Here is a 22,747-nt window from a genome sequence, read left to right on the forward strand (position 1 = left end):
GATTTGCGACTTATTGTCAGGGCCCCATAATGCTCTCAGTTTTTAAATACATCTTCTGGGAGCTCTTGGAAATCCTACATTTTCGTAGCCTCAGAATGCAACTTGACTCAGTCTTGATAAGTCTCTCCAGTTTGCGCCTTGCCAGGCCACTATGTCGTACTAAACACTTTCACTTTAGAGCACTTTGAGCGTTAGTACAAAATTGTTAAGACCTGACAACAATTTGATGCTTTCAATCTTGATGCTTTTATCAAGGCTGTCTTTGTCCATACCTGCTAACGTGGTCCAGCCAGGCTGGCTACCGAAGCCAAGTGGGGCTTACGGTGACTGGAAAGACAAAAGCATTTCTTGCTGCAGAAAAAAGTGTTATTACAGAGCACTTCATAATCTGTAAATTTGGAATTAAGACTCAATGTTTTATAGTGCCAGTACTGGGAAGTCCCGTGTCTGTAACTAAAATACGCACCGTGGTGACAATTACACTTGAATTTTATGCAATGCATTTATATCCAGTGCTGAAAATTGAGGTGCAGAGAAGTGAAAGTCCGACTGCCTTCCACACCAGGGAAAACCTGAAAATATACCTGCAGCTGACTGCTAGTCTGTAGCTGCTGGGCCACACTCATACCTTAAATAAAATGTGGTTTAGTCCACCTTTGCAGACACGTAGGCCTGTCTGCCACTCTGCTGCACAGACGTGGCTTGGATGCCACGTTGGGGCGGGAGGAGTGGAGAAACACGGTTGCGTCGCTTAAAATAGCCAGAAAAGGACCCTTAGTCCTTTCTTGCCTTGTTCCCTTCACATTCACAAATGTTCATCTCTGTCTCTCCTTTTTTTTTTTTCCATCCTTCCTAGGGGTGATGACTGACAGATTAATATATGTCTAGCTACGTGTCTTAGAAATCAAAAGGAAGGTGCTGTCAGAATCGCTTGTCAGAAAATGAGATTAGGCACACTTGTCATTTGCTGAGGATTGCAGTCTTTCAGAGATAAGGTTGCATTTAATGAGTGTAAAAAGCCTCCTTGTGAAAAAGGGGGTGGTGCAGGAGAGAGAGAATGATTATTTTTCTGGTGTCAGCTGAGTGCTTTATCATATAACTTGATACTGTGGCACCCTGGCAGGCACTGATAATGGCTGCTGGGGCTATTGCACCTCTTCAGTTGCTCTGCAGCTTCAAAAGTGATGACTTGTTACCTGCTTTTAAACTCTTCTTGGATGTCGAAACCCAGTATCCTGAGGGAAAGAAGCAAAAGCGTGTACAGTGTGTTTTAAAGAAAGACCTGTGAAAACACACAGCATAAAGGGAATGTGCTAAATGTATAGCCACTTTCCCCAGCAAACTATAAAGAATACTCAGCGGGTTTCAGTGAAATATGGAACTTGTCTGACAAGTGAAGGATAACTAATGAGAAACAGAGCTGTATCCCACTGAAACCAATTGTGTTTTGTTATGGAAAATATTTATCAAGCTTTTTTTTCATTTGTTGGTTCTCCTAACAGTGCCATAATAACTCCTCTTATGTATGTTATTTGGTTTCTCTCATATACATCTCAGTTATTTAAATCTGCAGTGGGGTGGGTTTTTTTTGTTATCAATTGGATATTATCATATTGTACATGAATATTTTAGATGAATGTTTCATTCATCAAAGTAATGGTCATTCTTTTGCCAAGTTAATGTCTTTGCACTGTTTAGAAGCTGGCTAAACGTACAGATTTATCGTTCATAATGTACTATCTAAATATGAGATGACAGTCAAAAATGGAATTTATCTGTTCAGCAGAAGAGACCCTACATTAGCTACATGTTTTTGCAATAGTATTTCTTTACTTGGCATACCTCTTTTAAAATTATCCTTGGAAGAATAGATTTCTGTCGTATATTCTCCTCATTAAATGAGATGTGATTTTCATTATTTTGCTTGAATGTTAGAAAATGAAAGAAATTACTTGATTGGTTTATGGTGCTGATTCAGCATTTTCTGGGCTAAAAATGACCTGAAAGAGAGACTGGGATTACAGCACGCAATAATGGGTGCTTTATTCAGTGATAAGAAAGTCTCTTCTTCTGAGAAGAGGAGAATGAAAAATATTTCTCTCTTATTAGTTGATTCAGTACGCAGATATTGACAGACAAATTAATTTGAAATACTTCTTCAGTTGCAGAACCTGCTAGCAGGCAGAAGTTAGGGGAAGATAATGGCCACAGCTTAAAAGTGGTGCATTTATGAAGTGTACTCACAGGATTGCTAGTAGATGGGGAAGAATTTGTATTTTATCTTCTTACTCAGTGATAGGATCTTAGAAATGTTCCCACTAGACTGTAATGTAGGTAGCAGCTCAAGAGCCCAGCAAGGTCTCTAGGAGCTAAATCCACCTAACCAATGTTCCATCATGTATTTAGTAACTCAGAATTCAAACCACAGGAAGGTATACAGAAGAAGAGATAAAATGCATGTATTTTCTGATTGAAAAGTTATAGCCAGGAGCTGGTTTGGGGATTCTCACTCTTCATCGTCGGCAGAAAGAAGGAAAGATGACTGTGGTGTTCACCTCAAAGACTTCACACTATTTGGAGAAGCTTGGGGGAGAAGTGGCTTCACACTTCTAGGACAGTGAAGATTTCTCTTTGGTACAGTGCATGGGTTCAGAAAATTATCCAACTTCCTCTAGGCTTGCAAAACCAGACTAAATTCTGTCCTCGGAAGCAGTGGAGACCACTTTTTATGTACGTTTTATAGGTCCAGGCCTGTAAGGATAGGAAAGAGAGAGCAGCCCTATTGTTCCCTGAGCCCCACTTTTTATCTTTGTTTCCATTTGAAACCAAAATCATAAAACTGCCTGCAGAGCAGTTGCCTTGCTGTTCCTCTAAATGAGAATTCCAGCTTTTATGCTAATTCAGTTTCAGGTTTCTTTGAACCTGCAGTTTATGGGCCTCTGCTTAAAACTGCAATCTGTTCTGCATAAAAGAAGGGATTACAAAGTGTTTTAGTTTTGCAAATGCTGCAGAAAAATAAAAATAATAAAAAAGTTGCACTGTCATTAATATGCTCTGGCAAAAGTTTTCTGCTTTGTCCAATACAAAGCTTTACTTCCACTGAGAATGTACCCAGTGATGTTATATAGTCCAGTCATCCTGTTTCCTTCTAGAAGGTGCATTTACTTTTTGTATCACCTTTTCCCCTGCCTTACCTTAGCAGAAAGCACAGGAGCACTCTGTCTCTGCTAGAAGGGCCGTCGAGAAAGCATCGCTTTCATCTGCTGCCAGGAGCCCGCCAGGTGTGCCAGGCGCTCACCCTTGGGGCTGGTTGCTGCACACACACAGCAGCGCAGAGTCTGGCCTCTTGGCAAAACCTGACCTCGCCACAATTTACTTTTACTGACATCTGTTGCTACCTTTTTATGGCATAAGCCAGTGGTGATTTTGTCGCTGTTTAGGTCACACTCAAGAACAGGTCCTTTTCTTGAACCTCTTTAAAGCATTAGAGTTTTAGTACTTTCTGGTTGGGACATTATGCCATGGCTTGCTGTTCGAAGTCATAAAACTCCACTGATAGCTCCATAAATTCTTTTCCTGGGGAAAAGAACCTGCATCTCCTATCCAGAAATGGACAAATTATGTATGTTTTCAAAGCATTATGGAGGACTTTATAAGACATCGTAATCATGCTCCGAACTCAGACACCACTGGTGTCTTCTGGAAAGATTAGCAACTTAATGGAAACATAAATGTTTCCAGTCTTTCACAGAATACCAAAGAATTGAAATATCCAGTTTTCATGTTGCCAGGAAAAAGCTGCAGAACCTTCCAGGTGAGGTGAGGTTTGCCATAAATAATTTAATCCAATATAATCTGCTGTAATTTCAATATTCATTTCCTCCTTGTGCCAGAGATGGGTAATTCTTCTTCAGAATTACTCTATGACTTGGAAACAAATGTCTGCTTCTCTGCCGGCTGTCTAGGCAGCTTTAGGTCATTTTTATAAAATGGTTGGATCTGAAAACCTCTTTCAGAGAGTGAAAGATCTTGAAATCACTTTTGATTCAAGTTCAATGCACTTCATTTGGCTGTTGTTGTGGCAGAAACAAATGTCGACACTGACAGAGACCACAGACAGATGAAAAAAATTCTGGCAAGGTCCCACATAGATAAGAGACAGAAGGTTTCAAAAACCTATCCAGGCATATCCTAAAACATGGGAAAGTATTGCTGTCAAGACAGGGGGAAGCTTGATCCAAAGGCCATTGAAATCATTAAGAGGTGTGGGGGGGTTCCTTTGATTTAATTTGGCTTTGGGTGAATTCCTAAACTCCAGACTTCTCATTCGGAATTATAAAATGCATTTCGTGCATGTATAATGTTATAGTAGGAAAACAGAGGTCCTCTACTTATCTCTAAGGCACGAATAATGAACATAATGAGGCCCACAGCCCTGCCAATAAACCCTAACAGCCCTAGGGAGATGAGTAGGTAAATGCATTTCTGATTTTGTGTAAGCTGAGATTTCAGGTGTGGCATGTGGTTAACATTTGAAAAATCCAGTACAGACAAGCCTGTAGTTTAATCCAGGCTAAATTTATCAAATTAAAGTCTTGTGAGGAGCCTAGGCTTTAATTAGACCCGTTCTTACCATGCCGAGATGTGGAAAGTCTTGACCAAAGTGCTCATAGAATATATGAGCTGCCACACCTTAATACTGTGCATTTAATTCCTTGCCCAGGTACAGTCTTGCCATCTGTGCAGTCCCCGACTCCTCCGGTTGTTGTGCAGGGAACACTGTTATTTTAATGCCTTTATATATTTATTTTTTGGTGGAGACTGTAAACTGCACTCAAGCCATCCATTTCCTTCGCTGAGCTCGTGAAAAAGCCAATCCACTGTGATGGCTTTTTGGCCACTCTCCACTGTTTATTCTAGAAACCAGATGTGAAACCATCTCTGTTGGGTTTCTAGAGGAGGAGATGGAAACCACCTCTCTGACAGCACAAGATGACTCTTTGCAATATATATTTATTAGGAGATGCAAAAACCTGTGAAATTTTAACAGCCGAAGTCCATGCTCAGGTACATTGTAGAAATCTAGGGATAACCCTGCTAAGGTGGACAGCTTTGAAGAACTCTTATTTCCATTGCTATAACCAGGATCTGAAGTTGGCTACAATTTTTTAATTTTGTGATGAAGATGATTTGTCACAGTTTTACCAAAGTATTCCCTCTCCTGATCAGACACATAGTGAAGGCACTATAGTGTTTGCAGCCACGGTCTGAATTTGGGGCTGTTGTGGATGTATTTGTCTCCTGCTTATCATTGTTGTTCCTGTCATGCATCTTCCCATGTAGTTGTCCCAGTGGAAACCCTTGCAGTCAGTGCAACTGTACCTCAAATAAGAATTTTGGAAACGCCACGATGAGGAGGAAAACTGTTCTTAAATGGGTCGTACAGTGATGGAATGAGGAACGAATGAGAAATATTTTCATAAAATCCTGTAGTTCTACATCAGTAATTGGTAGGAAGGTTTTTCTTAGGAGTTTTTCCCTTAAGTATAGCACTTCTACTTGTGTGGACAGTTCAGACCACACTTGCCCTCCTTCCTCTCTCATGCTGTAGCTGCGGGCGGGGCCTCTGAAGCCACTGCAGCGGTTGGTGTTTGGCTGCACCCCGGTCACTCTGCCACCACTCGGGGACTGCTCAGAACCATGCACCCACCCTGGCACCCAGGGGCTGGGAGAAGGGCGGTCCCTCTTCATCTCACATCATCCGCGCCCCGTCCCCGAGGCAAGCTTGGAGCTGGCCCAGGACATGAGTGTGTCTTTCCAAGCTCCCCTTAGATTTCAGGTGCGTGACACTTCTCCTGGTTCAGGTGAGGCCAACCACGCACCCATAGCTGTTGCTCTGCTTTCGATTTCTGGCTGGTGTAGGTAGTTCCTGTCTTGTCCTTAGGGACGTCACCTCCTCCAGGTTGAGCTCCGCCGCAGAGGTTGAGGTGAGTAGGGTTTGTCAACCCTGTTTCTGAGGATTTAGCTCAAATGCAAGTGGAGCCCACTGGAGTTTAATGCTATTAGCACCCCTAGCTCAGTATTGATTTGAAACCAATTTCAAGATTTGAAATCTTGAAAACACTCCCTGGGCGAGGCCTTGCCAGCCTGTAAGACCTATCTTAGCACCTAACTATTTCCCAGGAAACATCTCGTTGTATGGGGATACCGTGCCAATGAGCATAACTGCCTCTCATCTGAACAGCAGCTTGGTTTATAGGAGACATCATTTGGCTCCAACTGCCACGCTTCAGTGAATAATCATTTATATAATAATGTATCTGTGCATTTATTTTCTGCGGTGGCTATTACTAATGGTGTGCGGCGCTTAAGAAAAACCTACAGTGACTAAGAAACCCATCGCCTGTTGACAATGACATTTGGTGCTGGAAGCAGAGTCAAGCGAGCCCCTGCAAGCCGAGGCGCCCCAGCCCCACGGGCACACCGTCCGAGACCCCCGCGTCTCCGGGAGGTACAACAGCTTCGCGCACAGCTGGAGGGCTCCACGCGGGCCACCCTGTCTGAAGTTGTGGACGTCTTTTTTCCCTTTAAAAAGAAACAAAGAAAAAAGATATCTCCGTTAAAAAATTTGCTCGGCGGAACGCGATCTTTTCGATTGTGTTTCCTCCCGCGGAGCTTCAGCGGCTGACGCTCGTGTGCGGCGATCCCCGGGGCAGGGGGTCGGGCGGCCCCGCCAGCGGCTCTCCCGGCCGGCCCGAGGAGCGGCCCCGGGCCCCGGCGGCGCGCACCCCGCGCACCGCCCGCAGCGGCACCGCCGGCCCGGCCGCGCCGCGGGGAACGCGCCTCCCGCGGCCGCTCCCCACCCCCGCGGGGCCGCCGGCCGGCGGAGCGCCGAGCGCCGAGCGCCGAGCCCCGGCGCGGCGCGGGGCGGGGCGGGGCGGGCGGGCAGAGGGAGGAGCTGGCGGCGGCGGCCGGGTGGGAAGCGGCTCTCGGAGCGCCGCGCAGTGCGGAGCGGAGCGCCCGGGCGGCGGGAGGAGGGGTCCGGCCGGCGGCCCGCAGCCGGGTCGGGCGGAGCAGCGCGGAGCGGAGCGGAGCGGCCGCCGCCCGGGGATTACAGGCTTGCGAGGTTGTTTCGGCGGGGCCGGAGGAGCTGGGGCCGGGCCGCTGCCTCTCCCCGATGGAATTCACCTGAGCGCGGCCGCGGCGAGCCCCGGACGGCGGGAGGGACGGTGCCCCGGCGGGAGCCCGCTTTGTCTCGGGAGAGGACGGGCATGACTTTTTAAAAACAAACAAACAAACAAAAGAACAATTCGCCCCCCCCCCAAAACCCCCAAAAGCAGGAGGAGAAAACCAGGAAGGCGCCCGAAGGAAGGGCCGCGCTGGCCGCTGCAGCCGCGCCCGCCGGCGCTGGAGCCCGCGGAGGGAGGTGCGTTGGCAGGAGCGGCCGCGCCGCCCCGGGACCCGGAGTTGCCGCCGCCGCCCGCTCGCCGCTGCCGCCGCCGCACATGGTTTTCTTTGTCCTGCTGCTGCTTTATTAGCGTTCCGCGGCCGCCGCTCTCCCCACGCCCGCTCGCACACACGCACACCCCTCTCTCTTTCTCTCTCCTCCCAGGGAACCATCTTGCGGGGAGAGGGGAGGGGGGGCTCGGCCGCCCGGGAAGGATGTCCGCCGGGCGGCCTGCGCGCCCGGCCCCCGGAGTTGTGCCCCGAAGGAGTAGTTGGGGTTTGGCTGCGGGACTTTGAGAGCCGCGCTGGATCGGAGTTTCCCGGCGCCGCCGCCGCGCACACGCACGCACCTCCCGCACCGCCATGAGCCCCGGGCCGGCAGCCGCGCGTAACCCCCTGCGAGCAGGTAAAGCCGCTGGGCCCCGCGGGGCTGGGCAGCGGGGCGGGGGGCGCGGGGCCCGGCCCGGCTCGGGGCCCCCCCGGCGGCGGCGGGAGGGCGAGCGCGGCGGGCGGCCCCGCGGGGTGAGGCCGGGCCGCTGCGCCCGGGCACCCCGGCGGGGGGAGAGGGGCGGCGGCGCTCCGCGGGGTCCCGCGCTGGCTCCGCGGGCCGCGGGCAGGTGCGCGGCGGCCGGGGCCGGGGCGAGTGCTCCGGCGGGGGCTGTGCCAGCGACGAGCCGAGCCGCGCTGTCCGGACAGCAAATATTTCGGTCGTACATCCACTTGAATGACAGCACGTTCCTTGATGGGGGAAAGAATACGCTTTAGGACATTTTTTTTCCTTTGTTTTTGGGGTTTTGGATTTGTGTTTGGTTTGTTTTTTTTTTTTTTTTTAGCCCGGGGGTTGCTGACTTGTTTCATTTCATGTTGAAAAGGATTTAGCTGCGCTTGGTAACAAGGGGATTTATAAGGGAAAACGGCCAAAGTGCGAGGAAGGGAACTGTTTATAATGGGCTCCGGCTCCGTTTTTCGCGCTGTCTGTACAGGAGCCAGGGGCGGGTGACTTCTGAAACGAGAGGTCTGGTAGGACATAAAGCACCCTGGATAGTCAGTGTGCGCTGGATGCGTGTGGTTTCCCAAAATGTAGCGTTGCCAGCAGATCGTGTCTTTCCATCAGCTGCTGAAGTAAGACCTGGAAATGGTCAGAATAAAGGGGAATGAAGACACGGGCTTATCCGTCTCGTGTGAAGGGGATAGCCAAGCTCCTCTCCGTTGCTTAAACATCAAGGTCTGACAGCATTGCCTTAAAGCACCCATCGCGGAAATAAAGGCACTTTGTTGTCTGCACAGATTCCTGTCGATACAGAGGAGATTTTAGGTCAGCACTGCAAAGGCATTGTATTCTACCCTTCTGCGTTAGTGCCCAGTTGTTGGGTTTTTTTTTAAAATTCATTTGGCTTTTTGTTCCTTTAGTGTTGTTGCATGACGTGACTACCTAACTGTGAAAAAATAATAGTTGTGGGGGAATTGATACAGTATCTTAGCTGCTGGCAGATTGTATTCACTACTGCATCAGTTATACGTCACCCTAACGAGTGTTTTATATTTAAACCCGGATTTTAAAGTAATGAAACAGGCAGTCAAAGTTCCATCTCATGGTTTAAGCTGGTGAAATGGCTTTGGGTTATTTTTATGGTAGCCCAGGCAATGGGGTCTTTCCAAGTTGCTGTTGCATTCAGTAGTGTGTGGTCAGTAATGCAAAATGAAATTCACTCTCAGACAAGCTTTGTCTTTGTAAAATCATTCCTTTGTTATATTCATATTGTACTGATAATCATCTCCCAGTTTGCTCAGGAGTGATTCTCAGGCAGGATGTATTGTGCACCGCGTTATATCCAAGAAGTGGCACTTCCAGATTTCACAACAGTGTTTCTGGCTGGTTTATGCAATAGCACAGAAAAAGATTTCACCTGAAAAAACGTAGCTTAAAAACAATCTGCTGGTTTACCCTTGGCATTAGAGCAAACTTATTTAAAAAAAAAAAAAATGTTTTCCTCTTTCTACTGTTTGGAAAAATCAAGCAAATAGGAAACTTACAGCTTCCCTATGCGGTTTCATTTTGAAACAGTAAAATAAAGTAATAGCTGAAACTGTAAAAAGTTTATTTGTTTCTTAATGTTGGATTTTCTTTCTAAAAAGAAAGAATGGTTTGGAGAGTTTTGACTTCTGAGAGAAGCTGCATTTAAAAAGATAACAAATGAAATTCACTGGAAAGGTGGCTATTTTTAATCAGAAAGTAGGCTGATTGGCAAGGTTAGGAAGGCATTGAGCATCTCTTAATTTGTTGGACTGCTCTTTAAAGCACATGGCCTTCTTGATCTCTTCAGTTTCTGCATTATTCACATTTTCATTAGTTTAGAGAAATTCGTCACTGAATAATAAATCCATCACTGGGTAATAAATCCAGTGTTTACAAGGTATTTAATCGAGAAGAAATACACCAGCTCAGCTTTTAAATAAGCCAACAGTAATCTAGTAAAATCTTCTAGAAGTCTGAAAAAGAATAAAGCTATTTTTAATAATTAATCGTAGAAATCTTGCATGTTATTAACTTGAGGACAAACAAATTGTTTCAGTGTATTACTAGACTATGATATGCAGTCTGAACTGTATCTACTTATTCATCAGTAATTTCACACCTAAGTTTTCAGTGCAGTTGAGATACCTAATGCGTGTTGCTTGTCTGATGGTTTTTATATAGTTTTGAATTGAGAAATTCCTTCCCTTTAACAAAAAAACCCGCAGCCTGCTTTCCAAATAGACAGTGTTTCTAATTATTTTTTCTGAATCCAGTGAGAAAACAGTTTCTAGGAGAAGACTAAAATCTTCCTCAAGTGTTGCATTTTCCCCATTTGCAATATTTCGTTACTGAGCACATTTCTTCCGATGTATTTTTGACTATCTCAGCAGGGTGGGATCCAAGATACAGTTCAAAATTGAACAGCTGTCAGTGTTTTGTGAATGTGTAGGTGGTATAGTTTAAGCTTTAGATGTATGTATACGTGTATTATGTGTGTGTGCACGCAAACACAGCTGTACACAGATGCATAAACTTAATGCTTTCTGCATTTGGAGTCAGGATGTTTGTAAAATTAACATTTGCAGTGTTATCTTCCCCAGTCTGGTTTCTTGCCATTATAGTTTCTGAAAAGGGGGAACTCAACGTTTTTGTGTGAAACTTCAGTAAGGCTTTTTAATAATAGGTAGAAAGATTAACCAGCATACTTGCACACAGCCAGCAGTAGTAGGTAAGGTACTAACATGATATTAGGAGGAAAAACCTCCCACGGATAAAGATGGCTTGATGAAAAATAGAATGGGTTATTAGTTTATACAGAGCGTGGTGTCAAGAATCAGTTATTCTGATGAAGGCAAATCTTATGTGGAAATACATATTAATACTAAATTCTAGCATGCTCTTTCAAAGACTATATAACAGCCATTTATAAAAGTACTAACCCGAGTTATCAGCACTGCTTTAAAGATGATAAAAATCAAATGGTTGACACAGTAGGTGTCTCCAAAAATACTTTAAAAATTAATTTAAGAAATCTGCAGTTCTGCAAATTTCCAAAACTGGGCTGTCTGAATAAAAATCATGACTCTTCTCCATTGCAAAATCAATGTCAGAATGTATTGGATAATTACAGGACAAAAATGTAGTTTCTGTGCAGCTAATATGTTGAATAAAAAAATAATTTCTTTTTTTATTAAATAGAATCTTTTCAAATAAATATCTGCACTGCAGGGTGGTGAAGCACAGCCAAACAGCACCACCTTATGGACATTTTCTTCAGAGGCTGCAGCTTCCATTAGCTCTCTTGGTTTTGTCACCTGATTTGTTTCTCTAAAATATACATACATATGTGTGTGTGGGTAAATATACCACCATGCCTTTTGAAATCGATCACTTGTAGAAAATGTAACATTTTTTTTTTTTATTGGTCTTTCAGGCATCTGATGCCAGCTCTGAAAAACTGTTCAACGCTGTTACAAATAAAGGTAAGACTGCAATTCACATCACAAACATTTTCTTTTTTTTTTTTTTCCCCCACACACATTTCTTTTCATGGCAATTTCAATGGGAGATGAAATGTAACTTGTCTTGCAGAAATGTCGCAATCAGCTTGTTAGTGCTTTTTATGTTTCTCTTGGTTTCAGACATGTTCTGTATGCTTGGTAATTGCTTTGCTTAAGCAATATAAAATAAAGGCTTTAAATAATGCATTGCCTGCCAGGTCAGAATTAATTTAAATAACAATATTAGGGAATAGTTTATTTTACAAATGGCTTTAATTTAAGCTCATTTAAATAACTGTAAGAGTTTTCAAAATGTTTTAACTTGATTGTTACTCATCAGCTACATGATAGACGTGGAATTATGAATAGCCAATTTGCACTGCTGACAGTAATAACCAGCCAACGTTTAGTATTCACAGGATAATAGTCATAAACCATGGCTTACTGTGCTGTGTGCTTTCTGTAGAGTTAATAAATGATATAGAGGGCCACATTTAAATATTCAGTATCCCATTAATTTCTTCCAAACAGCAATCCAAAGAGAGAGTGGCTAATGATATTACAGTACATTAAGGGAAAACTTACCCTAAATCAGTGCCAGTGAGCTTCTGTGCAGAGCTTGTCCTGAAGCAGCGTTATTAAAAAGACTGTAGGCTTTGGGGAATTTTTATATTTAATTCTTACTTTTGGTTTGGTTTTGTGTTTTTGTGAGGAGGGTCGAGGGAGCAGCTCCAGGCATGAGTTGCGCCAGCGAGCATAATTCAAAGCCTTTAAAACGCATCTGTTTTTCACCCCACTGTCCTACTTCTTCATGGCAGTGCATGATAACTGCTTAGTAAAAGGGTGTGCTTTTAGCTGTAAACCCACAGAATTTCAGCTTACTGGTTTTTGGGAACATTTGAGTCAGTTTGCATTAGAAAAGACAGATTTGATTATTTGGAATTTAGGTCTTTTTTTCTTGACCAGGTGTGGATTTGTTCAGTATTTGCCCTGTGTGCTTCTCAACGAGTCTGGGTTTGTTATTCCAGTGGGTCATTCTGGTGGTTTTATGTGTGTTTTAATTCCACAAAGCTGTAGCGGTTTAACTGGGCACAGTATGTGACCCCGTTACGTTTGGGATTGCTGTGCTGATATGCCATTGCTTCTGAAGTCTTTTGCTGCGTATTGAATTATACCTATATTTAATTGCGTTACGGATCTATATTCCTGTTGTTCATGTATTAGCATCCTTTGGAAGTACAGTCTGGATGGATGATTTCAGTGGTCTAACTAGGTTATCTCGCTTGGCAAGCTTATGTGTCCTTTCTGATTAATTTACAGGTTTGATTTACAGGTTCCCCCTCGGCCCCTCTGTAGGCGGAGAATAGGTAGCACAGGCAAGTAGAAAGGGAGAGTTGTGTGTTTGGAGTGACCCAAGGCCCCCAAACTGCATGTGACTGCATCTTTATTTTGCTAATTTGTTGTAAAAAGCTTTGGCATTTGAGCAGTCCTTTCTTGGGGCTGGGCCAGGGCCGAGTAGAAGCCAGGCCGTGAATCCACATTCCTGGTGGAGGCCTGTAACCAGGGTGAGGGGCTCTCCTCCCCCGGGAGGTGATTGATGAAGAGTAGGCCCCTCTTCCTCTTCCCTTCGGGGTTTTTTTGGGGTGGGTTTTTTTTTTTTTTTTTTTTTTTGAATCAACCACATTTCCCACATTCTTATTTTTGTTTACTTACTGAGCTTGATTCGTGGCATCTATTTGGTTGTGAATACCCACGCTTGACAGGGAGCCTTTTCTTCTGAGGTACTTTTCTTTGGTGATTTAGTTCCCTTGAAAGGATTAGGGTTTCTTTGTGTAGCCTAAAATCAACATGGGCTTTTCGAAGCTTTGCTTGGGAAACCGTACACAAATAAGCTTTTTAGTTGATGGTAGATGATTCCTTTGCCCCTTATTTCCATCAAAATGGCGTCTTTCTTTTCTCCTCCTGAGTTTCCCCTTAAAGCCATATGCTAATTCCTGTTGGTAACATGAATGACAAGGAAAGAATCAATGCAAATCCAGGTGCGGCCAAACTAGGCTGACTGGTATTTTCTTCCCCTCCCCCCGCCCCCCGCCTTTTTTTTTTTTTTTTCTTCCACTGGGAGAAACAGATTAAGGGGAAAGAGGGCGGAAAAAGCATAGGGGACAGTTTTGTTAAAGGGATTAGCATTCAGACTGCTAAATATCAGGAAAAGAGCCTCAAAAAAGATCCCCTGTTTGGAGATAATGTCAATAATTGCTTGCAGCCAGGTGCAGCGGCGCTCTCTGTGGCCAGTGGTGGTTGGGAGGCTGTTGCCTTCTCTAAGTGTCTGCCTTGGGGATGGCTGACAACAGCCTGGGCACTGTCAGTTTGATATATTCCAAGTTCAAGTTCTCTCTCTGCAAGGCAGTCTGTTTGCTTCCAAGCCAGTTCTTCTCCCCTGTGTTGTCGATGGCTGCTTTTGCCAAAAGCAATAAAAGTCACTCGTAAGAATTGTCAGATTTGCATTGGGTAAATCATGGTGGAACCTTCAAAGCTCCTGGCTGATGCACCAGGCTGGGAGGGCTTGGCAGACTGACAAGTGTACATCCCTCTGTGTCCACAGCCGTTCCTCTCAGGTGTCCGCAGCTACCTGTGTCTCTCACTTCTTTTTTTTTTTTTTTTTTTTTTTACTTGTCACTTTTATTTTGCAGAATTATTTAGAGCTGAGGTAGCAGAAATTACAGAAGTAATGTATTTACAAAGCAGGTAGAAATCCTGAAGCATTTTAGGTCTTCTATATACATTTTGTCCCTTTTCTGTCATTTAGTTGTGGACTTCAAGACTGAAGATGAGATCAAGCTCAAGGTGTGATGGATTAGCATGGATGTGTAATGTGGAACAGTCCCTTCCTCAGAAATACTAATAATTAAAAAAATCTAGAGCAAAGTGAACTCCCCCCCCCCCCAAACTCCTTTGAAGCGGTGTTAAAACCCCTTGAGGAGAAGTCTCTCAGCTTCTATTTAGGAGTTAGCTGCCCTTAGAGCTGGATGGGAAGATGCATCCCTAAATCTAGAAGGGTCCTGTGAGTTTTGGGGGGCAGCAAATGGCTGTTGGGGCCCCTCGGGGCTGGGATACGTGTCATAGCCGAACGGTGTCACGTTGGAGAGGACTGTGGGGTTCCCACATCAGCTCTGTGCTGCCACCGCTCCTGGAGGTCCCCAGCCCTGTGCTGTGTCTGCAGCAGGGCTGGGAATTTGGGAGGGAGGTGGCTTGGTCCCCAGGGCAGGAATCGCTGTAGCTGCTGCTGAAATGAGTTGTCCCTGGTCGTGAATCAGCCCTGTGCTCCATTGCTCGGGCTTGAATACTTTACCTTGTAATGCTTAAAATTATCTCGGGAAATGATTCCCATGGAAATCCAGGTGGCTGTGTTGGGAGGTAAGCACCCATGGGTCTGTGCTCTTAGTAATGCTTGGAAAAGGAGCTGTTAACATCTGAATAAATGAGGTGGACAAGGGATGGAAGAGGAGCGCATCACCTGCCTGTAGCTCCCTGTCTATCTCCTCCCTCCCTGCAGGCTGGGCCTTCCAGTTTGGAATTGCTGCTTATAGTCTTCGTGTCTTTGACCAAGCATAACTTTTCCTTATCCTCTGAGAGGGTCAACCTTAGCACCATTAATCCTGGCCAAAGTACAGGTTGTGTTCATGAATTTTTGTAACATGACTTTCCAGCATAATTGAATTCCATTATCTCTTGATAATTTAAATAGACACATCTGAAGCTGTAGAGCAGGCAGCTCCTACTACTACCGTGTATTTCATTTATGTTAACTCCCTCCTACGTACCCTTGGAATACAGCTTTTCCTGGAGGGAGAAATGAGTCCCAAAGTGATGAAGTTTTCATTTGTGCTGTATATTGAAGTTTGCCTTTGATCAGAAACACAACTGGGCTGTTACAGCTTTTTATGTTCAAATTGTTTACAGGATGTTCATGTAAACTTTATGAATCCTTCTGCTTTGTGGCACCACCAGCTGTCAGGGAAATATTTATACTCTCAGCTGGAGGTAGATCAAGGCATCTGGGTTGCTCGTCTTCCCTGGTGGCTGAAATACTGGTCAGATCAAGCCCTGGCTTTTTAGGTGGTTGAACAGCAATATCCTTCCCTAGAAAAACAGGCGTATTGTTAGTTCTCCCCTCGTCTGTCTGTGGTGAATCACTTCTTGAGGATCCTCTACAACATCTGTTTCTGTAAACAAGTTGGGAGCTAAAATTGGCAAATAATTCTCTGCTGATCCCATTCACAGGAGATCCTTGGTTGTGGAGAAGTGCTCTTCCTCTAAGTAAACCATCCCCACAGCATCTCATGTTGAATATAGGTGGATCCACTACTACATAGATAGCGTGTGTGCAATAGTAACGTGGTCAGTATGCCAGAGAACTGACTGCTGCTGCTTTCCTCCTTTCCAAGGGTCTGTAGGAATCTATATATCATCCTTACTCACTTGATGTATGTTCTTAGTATTGCTTTCAGTTTTTTGGGGGGCTGCTGTCTGCATATGTTGGCCCTCCACGCTGCCTCTTCTCCTCACTGAAATGCTTCTTCCTATCTTGCTGTCAGGGCTCCAGAGCAATCCCAGTGCTGCAGGAAACCCACCCATCAGCCAGCGAACCTTGGGGACTGCTGAATCATGCGAGCAGTTATGCAGATTTCTTTTTTTTGCAGTTACAATGGCTCACCCTCCCAAAGTGATACCCTGATGATGGTGTCTCCTTGCCTTTCTGGTAGAGACTTCCCTGGTGGCTTTGAATCACTTGGTTTGCCTGTGTTTTGTGGGTTTCAAATGACTTTTCAATATTTTCCATGTGAAAGTTCAGTGTCTCATTAGTGAGGGACTGACCACTGGAAAAAGCCTCTGGTTTTGAGCACCCCAGGTTTCTTGTACCTGTGAGTTAGATTAGAAGAAGCAGTGCGTCACTTCATTCTAACTTCCAAGTCAGGCAGACAAAAAAGTCAATATATGTCTTGAGATGGTCCTTTGTTCTGGTAGACAAAAGAGCAAGGCATTTATTTCTGTGCCGTGAAAGCTTTATCTGAGCAAGGCATTTGTTCCATAACATCCCTTTACGGCTGCATCTCCTGAGCACAAACCACTCCTCTCCATCCATACGCTTTCCATACCCTGTCCTTCTTTACATGCCAACCATTTTTTGGCTGGGACGTGGCAGTCAAGTGGGGTTGCCAGTGCTGGGAGATACCATAGCTGTTCTGTAGCTGCAGGAAAAGGTCGCTGGATAATGCGATGTACCCAGTGTGCCCAGATGGACAGGTGAAAGTCAAAGGTAGCCTCTTCCAAAACCTTTCAGATTCTTAAATCCTAAAACTTACCATCTTACAAAACAGGAGTCCTCCAATGCTTCACTGATAATTTTTAAGTAAGTATTCAAAAACAAAACCATAAACCAGCCAGTATGGTACAGGCACTGGCTTTTCTTGACCAAAATAGTGGAGGGAGACAGTTGAAAGTGTTGTTCTGGGCATCTTTGGCCCATTTGGACTGGTATCAAGTACACTTTGGTGTCAGTTGGTGATCGTATTCCCCTAAGAGTTCATTTAAGGTTGTTGATTTTAGCAAAGTCAAACTATTCCAATCTCAGTGAGCAAAATGGCAATATTTACTAATACATAATTGTGTCTATTCTGGAGAGAGTATTTGTTTTATAGATTAAACTATATTTGACTTTCTCAAAAAAGACTTATCAGCATTGGGCTGTAAAATAAGAGATTGTGATAATCAACCGATTATCAAAATAAGGTGGAAATATTCTTGGGATAAGAGTGTTTTGATCACAAAGATCCTGACTTGACATACCTGCAGTTAGCAGAGTCCGTGCTGGAGTCTGGTGTGAGATTTCGTAAATGGAGCATCCTGCAGACCTCCCATATCTGGCCTGCTGTTAGTCTCTCCCTTGTAATAAAATGTTGTTTTCTCTGAAAATGTATGTTTATTTAACTAGGTCTCTCTTTGCTTCACAATCTGGATTCCATTCAGTCAGTTACCACTCCAATTAACTAACAATTATTTAACATTAACAGTAATTACAGACGCCAGTTAAGCGCCTACAGATGTCAACTGTTAGCTTTGTACCTAATCACTCAATGAAATGGAGAAAGTTCAACAAACATCAATTAGCCAAGCAATTAGTATGAGGTAGGAAAGAGCATGTTATCATGTGTGAGCTGATTCAATTTATTTTATTTTGTCAGTAAAACACACAGAGACAAGCAGCAATAAGTTGCTGAGATTAGATAAAGCTGTATTGTTTTGCTGTTTATACAAGATTTTTCCCCTCCTTTTCTTTCCCTTACATAACTTAAATGTGCTTTGCCAGGCATTTGTTATCTTATCAAATACATTTCATTTCAACTGGAAAAGCACAGCAATGTCATTTTCAGTGGAGATGCGAAGACCATTTACACCAGGTTTACACCAGCAGAACTGTCACCTTAGCAGAGCTACTCCTGCGAGTAGGTTTACCCCACGAGTTAAACCAAGGACCACATAAACACCAACATGCTTATGCAATGGGTATGTGGTTTTAGATAACACCAGACAACATGAATTGGTTCTTTCATCTGGTTTATCCATGTAGTTAATGTTGATACTGGGTTGACTTGGGCTCCATAACACCCTGCTTAGGTTATAAGAGGACGAAAGCGCTTCCTTGAAGGGTGCGTCAACACGGCCTGAGCTGTCGCAGCTCAAGGGCGGGAACAGCATGCATGGGGTGTTGCCATTGCATGCCGCGGTCTGAAGAGTGTTGCGTATCTGCAGCCCTCATGGTGAGTAACTCCTGCTAACCTCCAGCAGCACCATGTATATGTAAGTGATACATTGTGTGCTTGTGTGGCTCAAAAAAAAAAAAGAGTAGCAATCGGCCATAAATTAACTTTACCTTCAGAAAGAAATGGTTTCTTTCTAATGGCCATCCAAGGTGTATTGGAAGCCTCTCTTTTAAGATCTTTTGAAGGCTGTAGACCTGTGCAGAAAGTGCTCGGTATGCAGCGTACCACACACACAGGGGTGCCTGGACTTCCCAAGTACCCAGCTGTGCTAACCCACCAGTTCACCTCCATAGTCCCTTTTTCTATAGGATCTAATGTCTTCTCGCTTGGCACAATTTAACACTCCTTGCTCAGGCTGTCTTACATCCAGTTAATGTAAAAAAAAAAATGTACTCCAGAGTATCTCACATCCTACAGTGATCAGTCTTGACACTCTGGATGTCGGTAGAAGTTTCACAGGGACATCTATATGAATTGTGCTTTTTTTCTTTTTCTTATAAAGTCTTCATAGCTGCTTAAAAACCAAAGCAAAGAGGCTTTTTTTCTTTCAGTTCTCAGCTGTCCCCTAAACAAGAATGCCTTTTGCCTTCATCACTGTGCTGATGTATTTTAAATGTTTCTCCACATAAAATGATCCCACAAAGTAAGATATTATTTTGTCACGCAGACTGCCCACAAAAGTCCATGAAGTTATTTGAATTAGTCATTGTTTTCTGAAGTGCGGGAATAGGAGCGGAGAACTACAGGCAGATCTTGCCATTGATTTCCAAAGTCTCAGGTTTTTTTTTTTTCCTAGAAAAACACAATCTGAACATGTGAAGAAACCCTTCACTGTGTGACTTAAGTGCAGTATTTGTCTGAGTAGGCAGAAAGACTGAAATCGACCTTCCAAGCGAGAACTACCACATTCATTCTGATGGCAACAAAGACCTTGTGAAGGATGATACTTTAAATGGGTGAATTTTTAACTTTCTCATGGTTCAGCATGTTTTTTTCCAAAAGAAAAGGCAGGGCCTTGTCATGAAGTGACGCCAGCTTTTCTCAAGATACAGAGAGGTTTGTAAGAGGGCATTTTCAGTCTTAGGGAGCAGAATAAACAGACCCTAATTTGTCCTCGTTCAGGCTTCAGTTCAGTAATGTGCTTCGTTGCTTGACTGACTTTAAACACTTGTTAACACTGAGCATTTACTTAAGTGCTTTGCTGGATGAGGGCCACAGGAGTAAATCCTGTGTCACCCTTGAGACTTGCAGCCACCCAGGCATCACCTGTATTTCCTTTTTTTTTTTTTTTTTTTTGTCCCTAGTGCACCTCTGTTACTGAGGGGGGCTCGAGCCCCTTTCACTGGTCCCTGTCCCCAGCAGGTCCTGCTCTCTTCCCCCACCTTGCTCCCACCTGCTGCCCTGGCTTTGGTTGGACTCTGTGAGCTGAGGGTATTGACTCCCCGGAAAGCCAAACGAAGCAAAAAAAGAGGGATGATTTTGCATCTGAGTTGCCCAAGTGAAGGGTCTGGTGCAGGGGAGGGGACAGATGCGAGGGCAGAGGGGCTGCTCCCACCTTTGGTGCTGGCAGGATCAGCCTGGCCACAGCATGGCTTCACCCTGCAATCACAACTTGCCCTGGAATTGTTCAGTGCATGCAGTTATTTAGTGTAACATAAACTATTTTCCAAGCTAGATGTGACTAGTACAGCTGCCAGGAGCATGCTGAGAAATGCTTCAAGTAGTGAGTGAGTGTGTGTCTGAAAGGGGCGTTGGGCAGCATTCAGTGAGCTGTTTAAGAAAGCCAATGTAAATGTGTACTTAAAAAGTGGCAAACAGAAGAGCAGATAAACTGATTTAAGTGCCTTTTAGAGCAGTTAATGGCCTTGACTTACATATGCTAGGAGAGTGAGGCAGGAGCTGGGGTGGGGTGTTGGGGGGTGTCCTTCTATACTTATCCAAAAAATACTGTTCCAAAAAATCTTTTTATTTTTAAGCTGAAGACCTAGGCTCGCAAAAGGATGTTGAAAGCGGGCCGGGGAGAATTTCCAAGTCCAAGAGCGAAAGACTTAAACCGCACCAGACGGCTAGAGCCTCTGTTTACTGCAGCAGGATTCCCCCCAGCACTGGAAATCCTGGCTTTAGGCATGCTCACAGCTTCCTGTCTCCTGTTTATAGCCAGAGGACACTGTGTTACCCCCCTCGCCTACAGCCATCTAAAAGTCATGTACAGTCTTTGGAGCATAGGCCAAGCCATCTTCTTAGAATCATAGAATCATTCAGGTTGGAAAAGACCTTTAAGATCATCAAGTCCAACCATTAACCCAACACTACCAAGTCCACGACTAAAACAATTAAGGGTAAAGTAATAATTAATTTCATATTTCCTGGCTTGGTGGCTGGATTATTTTTTAATGAAAGTAAAACCAGAATAGAATGATTAAGGTTGGAAAAGACCTCCAAGATCATCAGTCTAACCATCGACCCAACGCCACCATGCCTACTAAACCATGTCCCGAAGCGCCCTGTGTACATGTTTTTTGAACACCTCCAGGGATGGTGACTCCACCACCTCTCTTGGGCAGCCCGTTCCAATGCTTGACCACTCTTTCAGTAAGGAAATTTTTCCCAATATCCAATCTAAACCTCCCCTGACGCAACTTCTCACCCATTTCCTCTTGTCCTATTGCTAGTTACCTGGGAGAAGAGACCAACACCCACCTCATTACAACCTCCTTTCAGGTAGTTGTAGAGAGTGATGAGGTCTCCCCTCAGCCTCCTCTTCTCCAGACTAAACAATCCTGGTTCCCCCAGCCCCTCCTCTTAAGACTTGCTCTCTAGACCCTTCACCAGCTTCGTTGCCCTTCTCTGGACATGCTCCAACACCTCAATGTCTGTCTTGTACTGAGGGGCCCAAACCTGGACACAGTATTTGAGGTATGGCCTCACCAGTGCTGAGTATGGGGGGGACAATCACTTCCCTGCTCATGCTGGCCACACTATTCCTGATACAAGCCAGGATGCTGTTGGCCTTCTTGGCCACCTGGGCACACTGCTGGCTCATGTTTAGCTGGCTGTCAACCAACACCCCCAGGTCCTTTTCCGCCAGGCAGCTTTCCAGCCGCTGCTTCCCCAAGCCTGTAGCGTTGCATGGGGTTGTTGTGACCCAAGTGCAGGACCCGGCACTTGGCCTTGTTGCATCTTATACAGTTGGCCTCGGCCCATTGATCCAGCCTGTCCAGATCCCTCTGCAGAGCCTTCTCACCCTCGAGCAGATTGACACGTCCACCCAATTTAGTGTCATCTGCAAACTTACTGAGGGCACACTCAATCCCCTCGTCCAGATCATTGATAAAGGTATTAAACAAGACTGGCCCCAAAACGGAGCCCTGGGGAACACCACTTGTGACCCGTCGCCAACTGGATTTAACTCCATTCACCACAACTCTCTGGGCTCGGCCATCCAGCCATTTTTTTACCCAGTGAAGAGTACACCTGCCTAGGCCATGAGCCACCAGCGTCCCTAGGAGAATGCTGTGGGAGACGGTGTCAGAGGCTTTACTGAAGTCCAGGTAGATGACATCCACAGCCTTTTCTTCATCCACTAGGTGTGTCACCAGGTCATAGAAGGAGATCAGGTTGGTCAAGCAGGACCTGCCTTTCATGAACCCGTGCTGGCTGGGCCCAATCCCCTGGTTGACCTGCATATGCCTGTTGAGCACACTCAAGATGAACTGCTCCATAATCTTCCCTGGCACTGAGGTCAGGCTGACAGGCCTGTAGTTCCCTGGATCCTCCTTCTGGCCCTTCTTGTAGATGGGCGTCACATTGGCAAGCCTCCAGTCATCAGGGACCTCCCCTGTTAACCAGGGCTGCTGATAGATGATGGAGTGTGGCTTCTTCTTCAGCTCTCTGTGGGTACCTTACCACTGGATTCACATGGTGCTCTGTGGTTCCTCTATGGGTTTTCACAGGATGTTGTGGGGTGAAAAGATGAGGTGGATCTGGAGGACTTGGGCTGCCTGGGTCAGTGCTCGGCCCGTGGCAAGAGGGACGGGGAGGAGCCTGCAGCTTTGCTGCTCCACATGTTTTACAGGATGATTTTTGTTAAGACTAGAGGACTGGGAGGAGGGACAAGGTATAGCACTACTGAGCTCCCACAGCAGTTTGGTATAATTTCCAAATATTTCAAGTTAGTGGGCACTTCTGAAAATTGAAGGCAAAGGAATTTGAGTGGCTTGTAATAGAAAACAGCTGCTGCAGAGCAAGCTGTGTCCTAAGAAAAAACAGCTTCAGGAGAATAGGTCTGCTAAGTAATAAAGCCACAAATTAATACTTAGTTCATTTATTAGGTTGTTAGTCCCATAAGCACTTAAACTTCATTTGTTAAAAGAAACAGCATTACAGAAATCAAAAGCAGATGAGCAAAAGCCCTGGTTTTACTTTTGTTTGCTGATTTTTATTGTTTGTTGGTTGTTTGTATA

At 44.9% G+C, this 22,747-nt stretch overlaps 1 protein-coding gene across 2 annotated transcripts in view; it reads left to right on the top strand.

The window, feature by feature from the left end:
- The window catches only part of AUTS2 (activator of transcription and developmental regulator AUTS2), an 803,913-nt gene that overhangs the window by 718,232 nt on the left and 62,934 nt on the right, over positions 1–22,747 (top strand). For both annotated transcript variants that reach the window (XM_075719936.1, XM_075719937.1), the window contains exon 6: positions 11,397–11,445. In XM_075719936.1, coding sequence (XP_075576051.1) covers positions 11,397–11,445 — 49 coding nt within the window. The remainder of the gene's footprint in view (positions 1–11,396; positions 11,446–22,747) is intronic.

This window comes from Pelecanus crispus, chromosome 12, assembly GCF_030463565.1.
Source record: "Pelecanus crispus isolate bPelCri1 chromosome 12, bPelCri1.pri, whole genome shotgun sequence".
NCBI classification, from domain to species: Eukaryota; Metazoa; Chordata; class Aves; order Pelecaniformes; family Pelecanidae; genus Pelecanus; species Pelecanus crispus.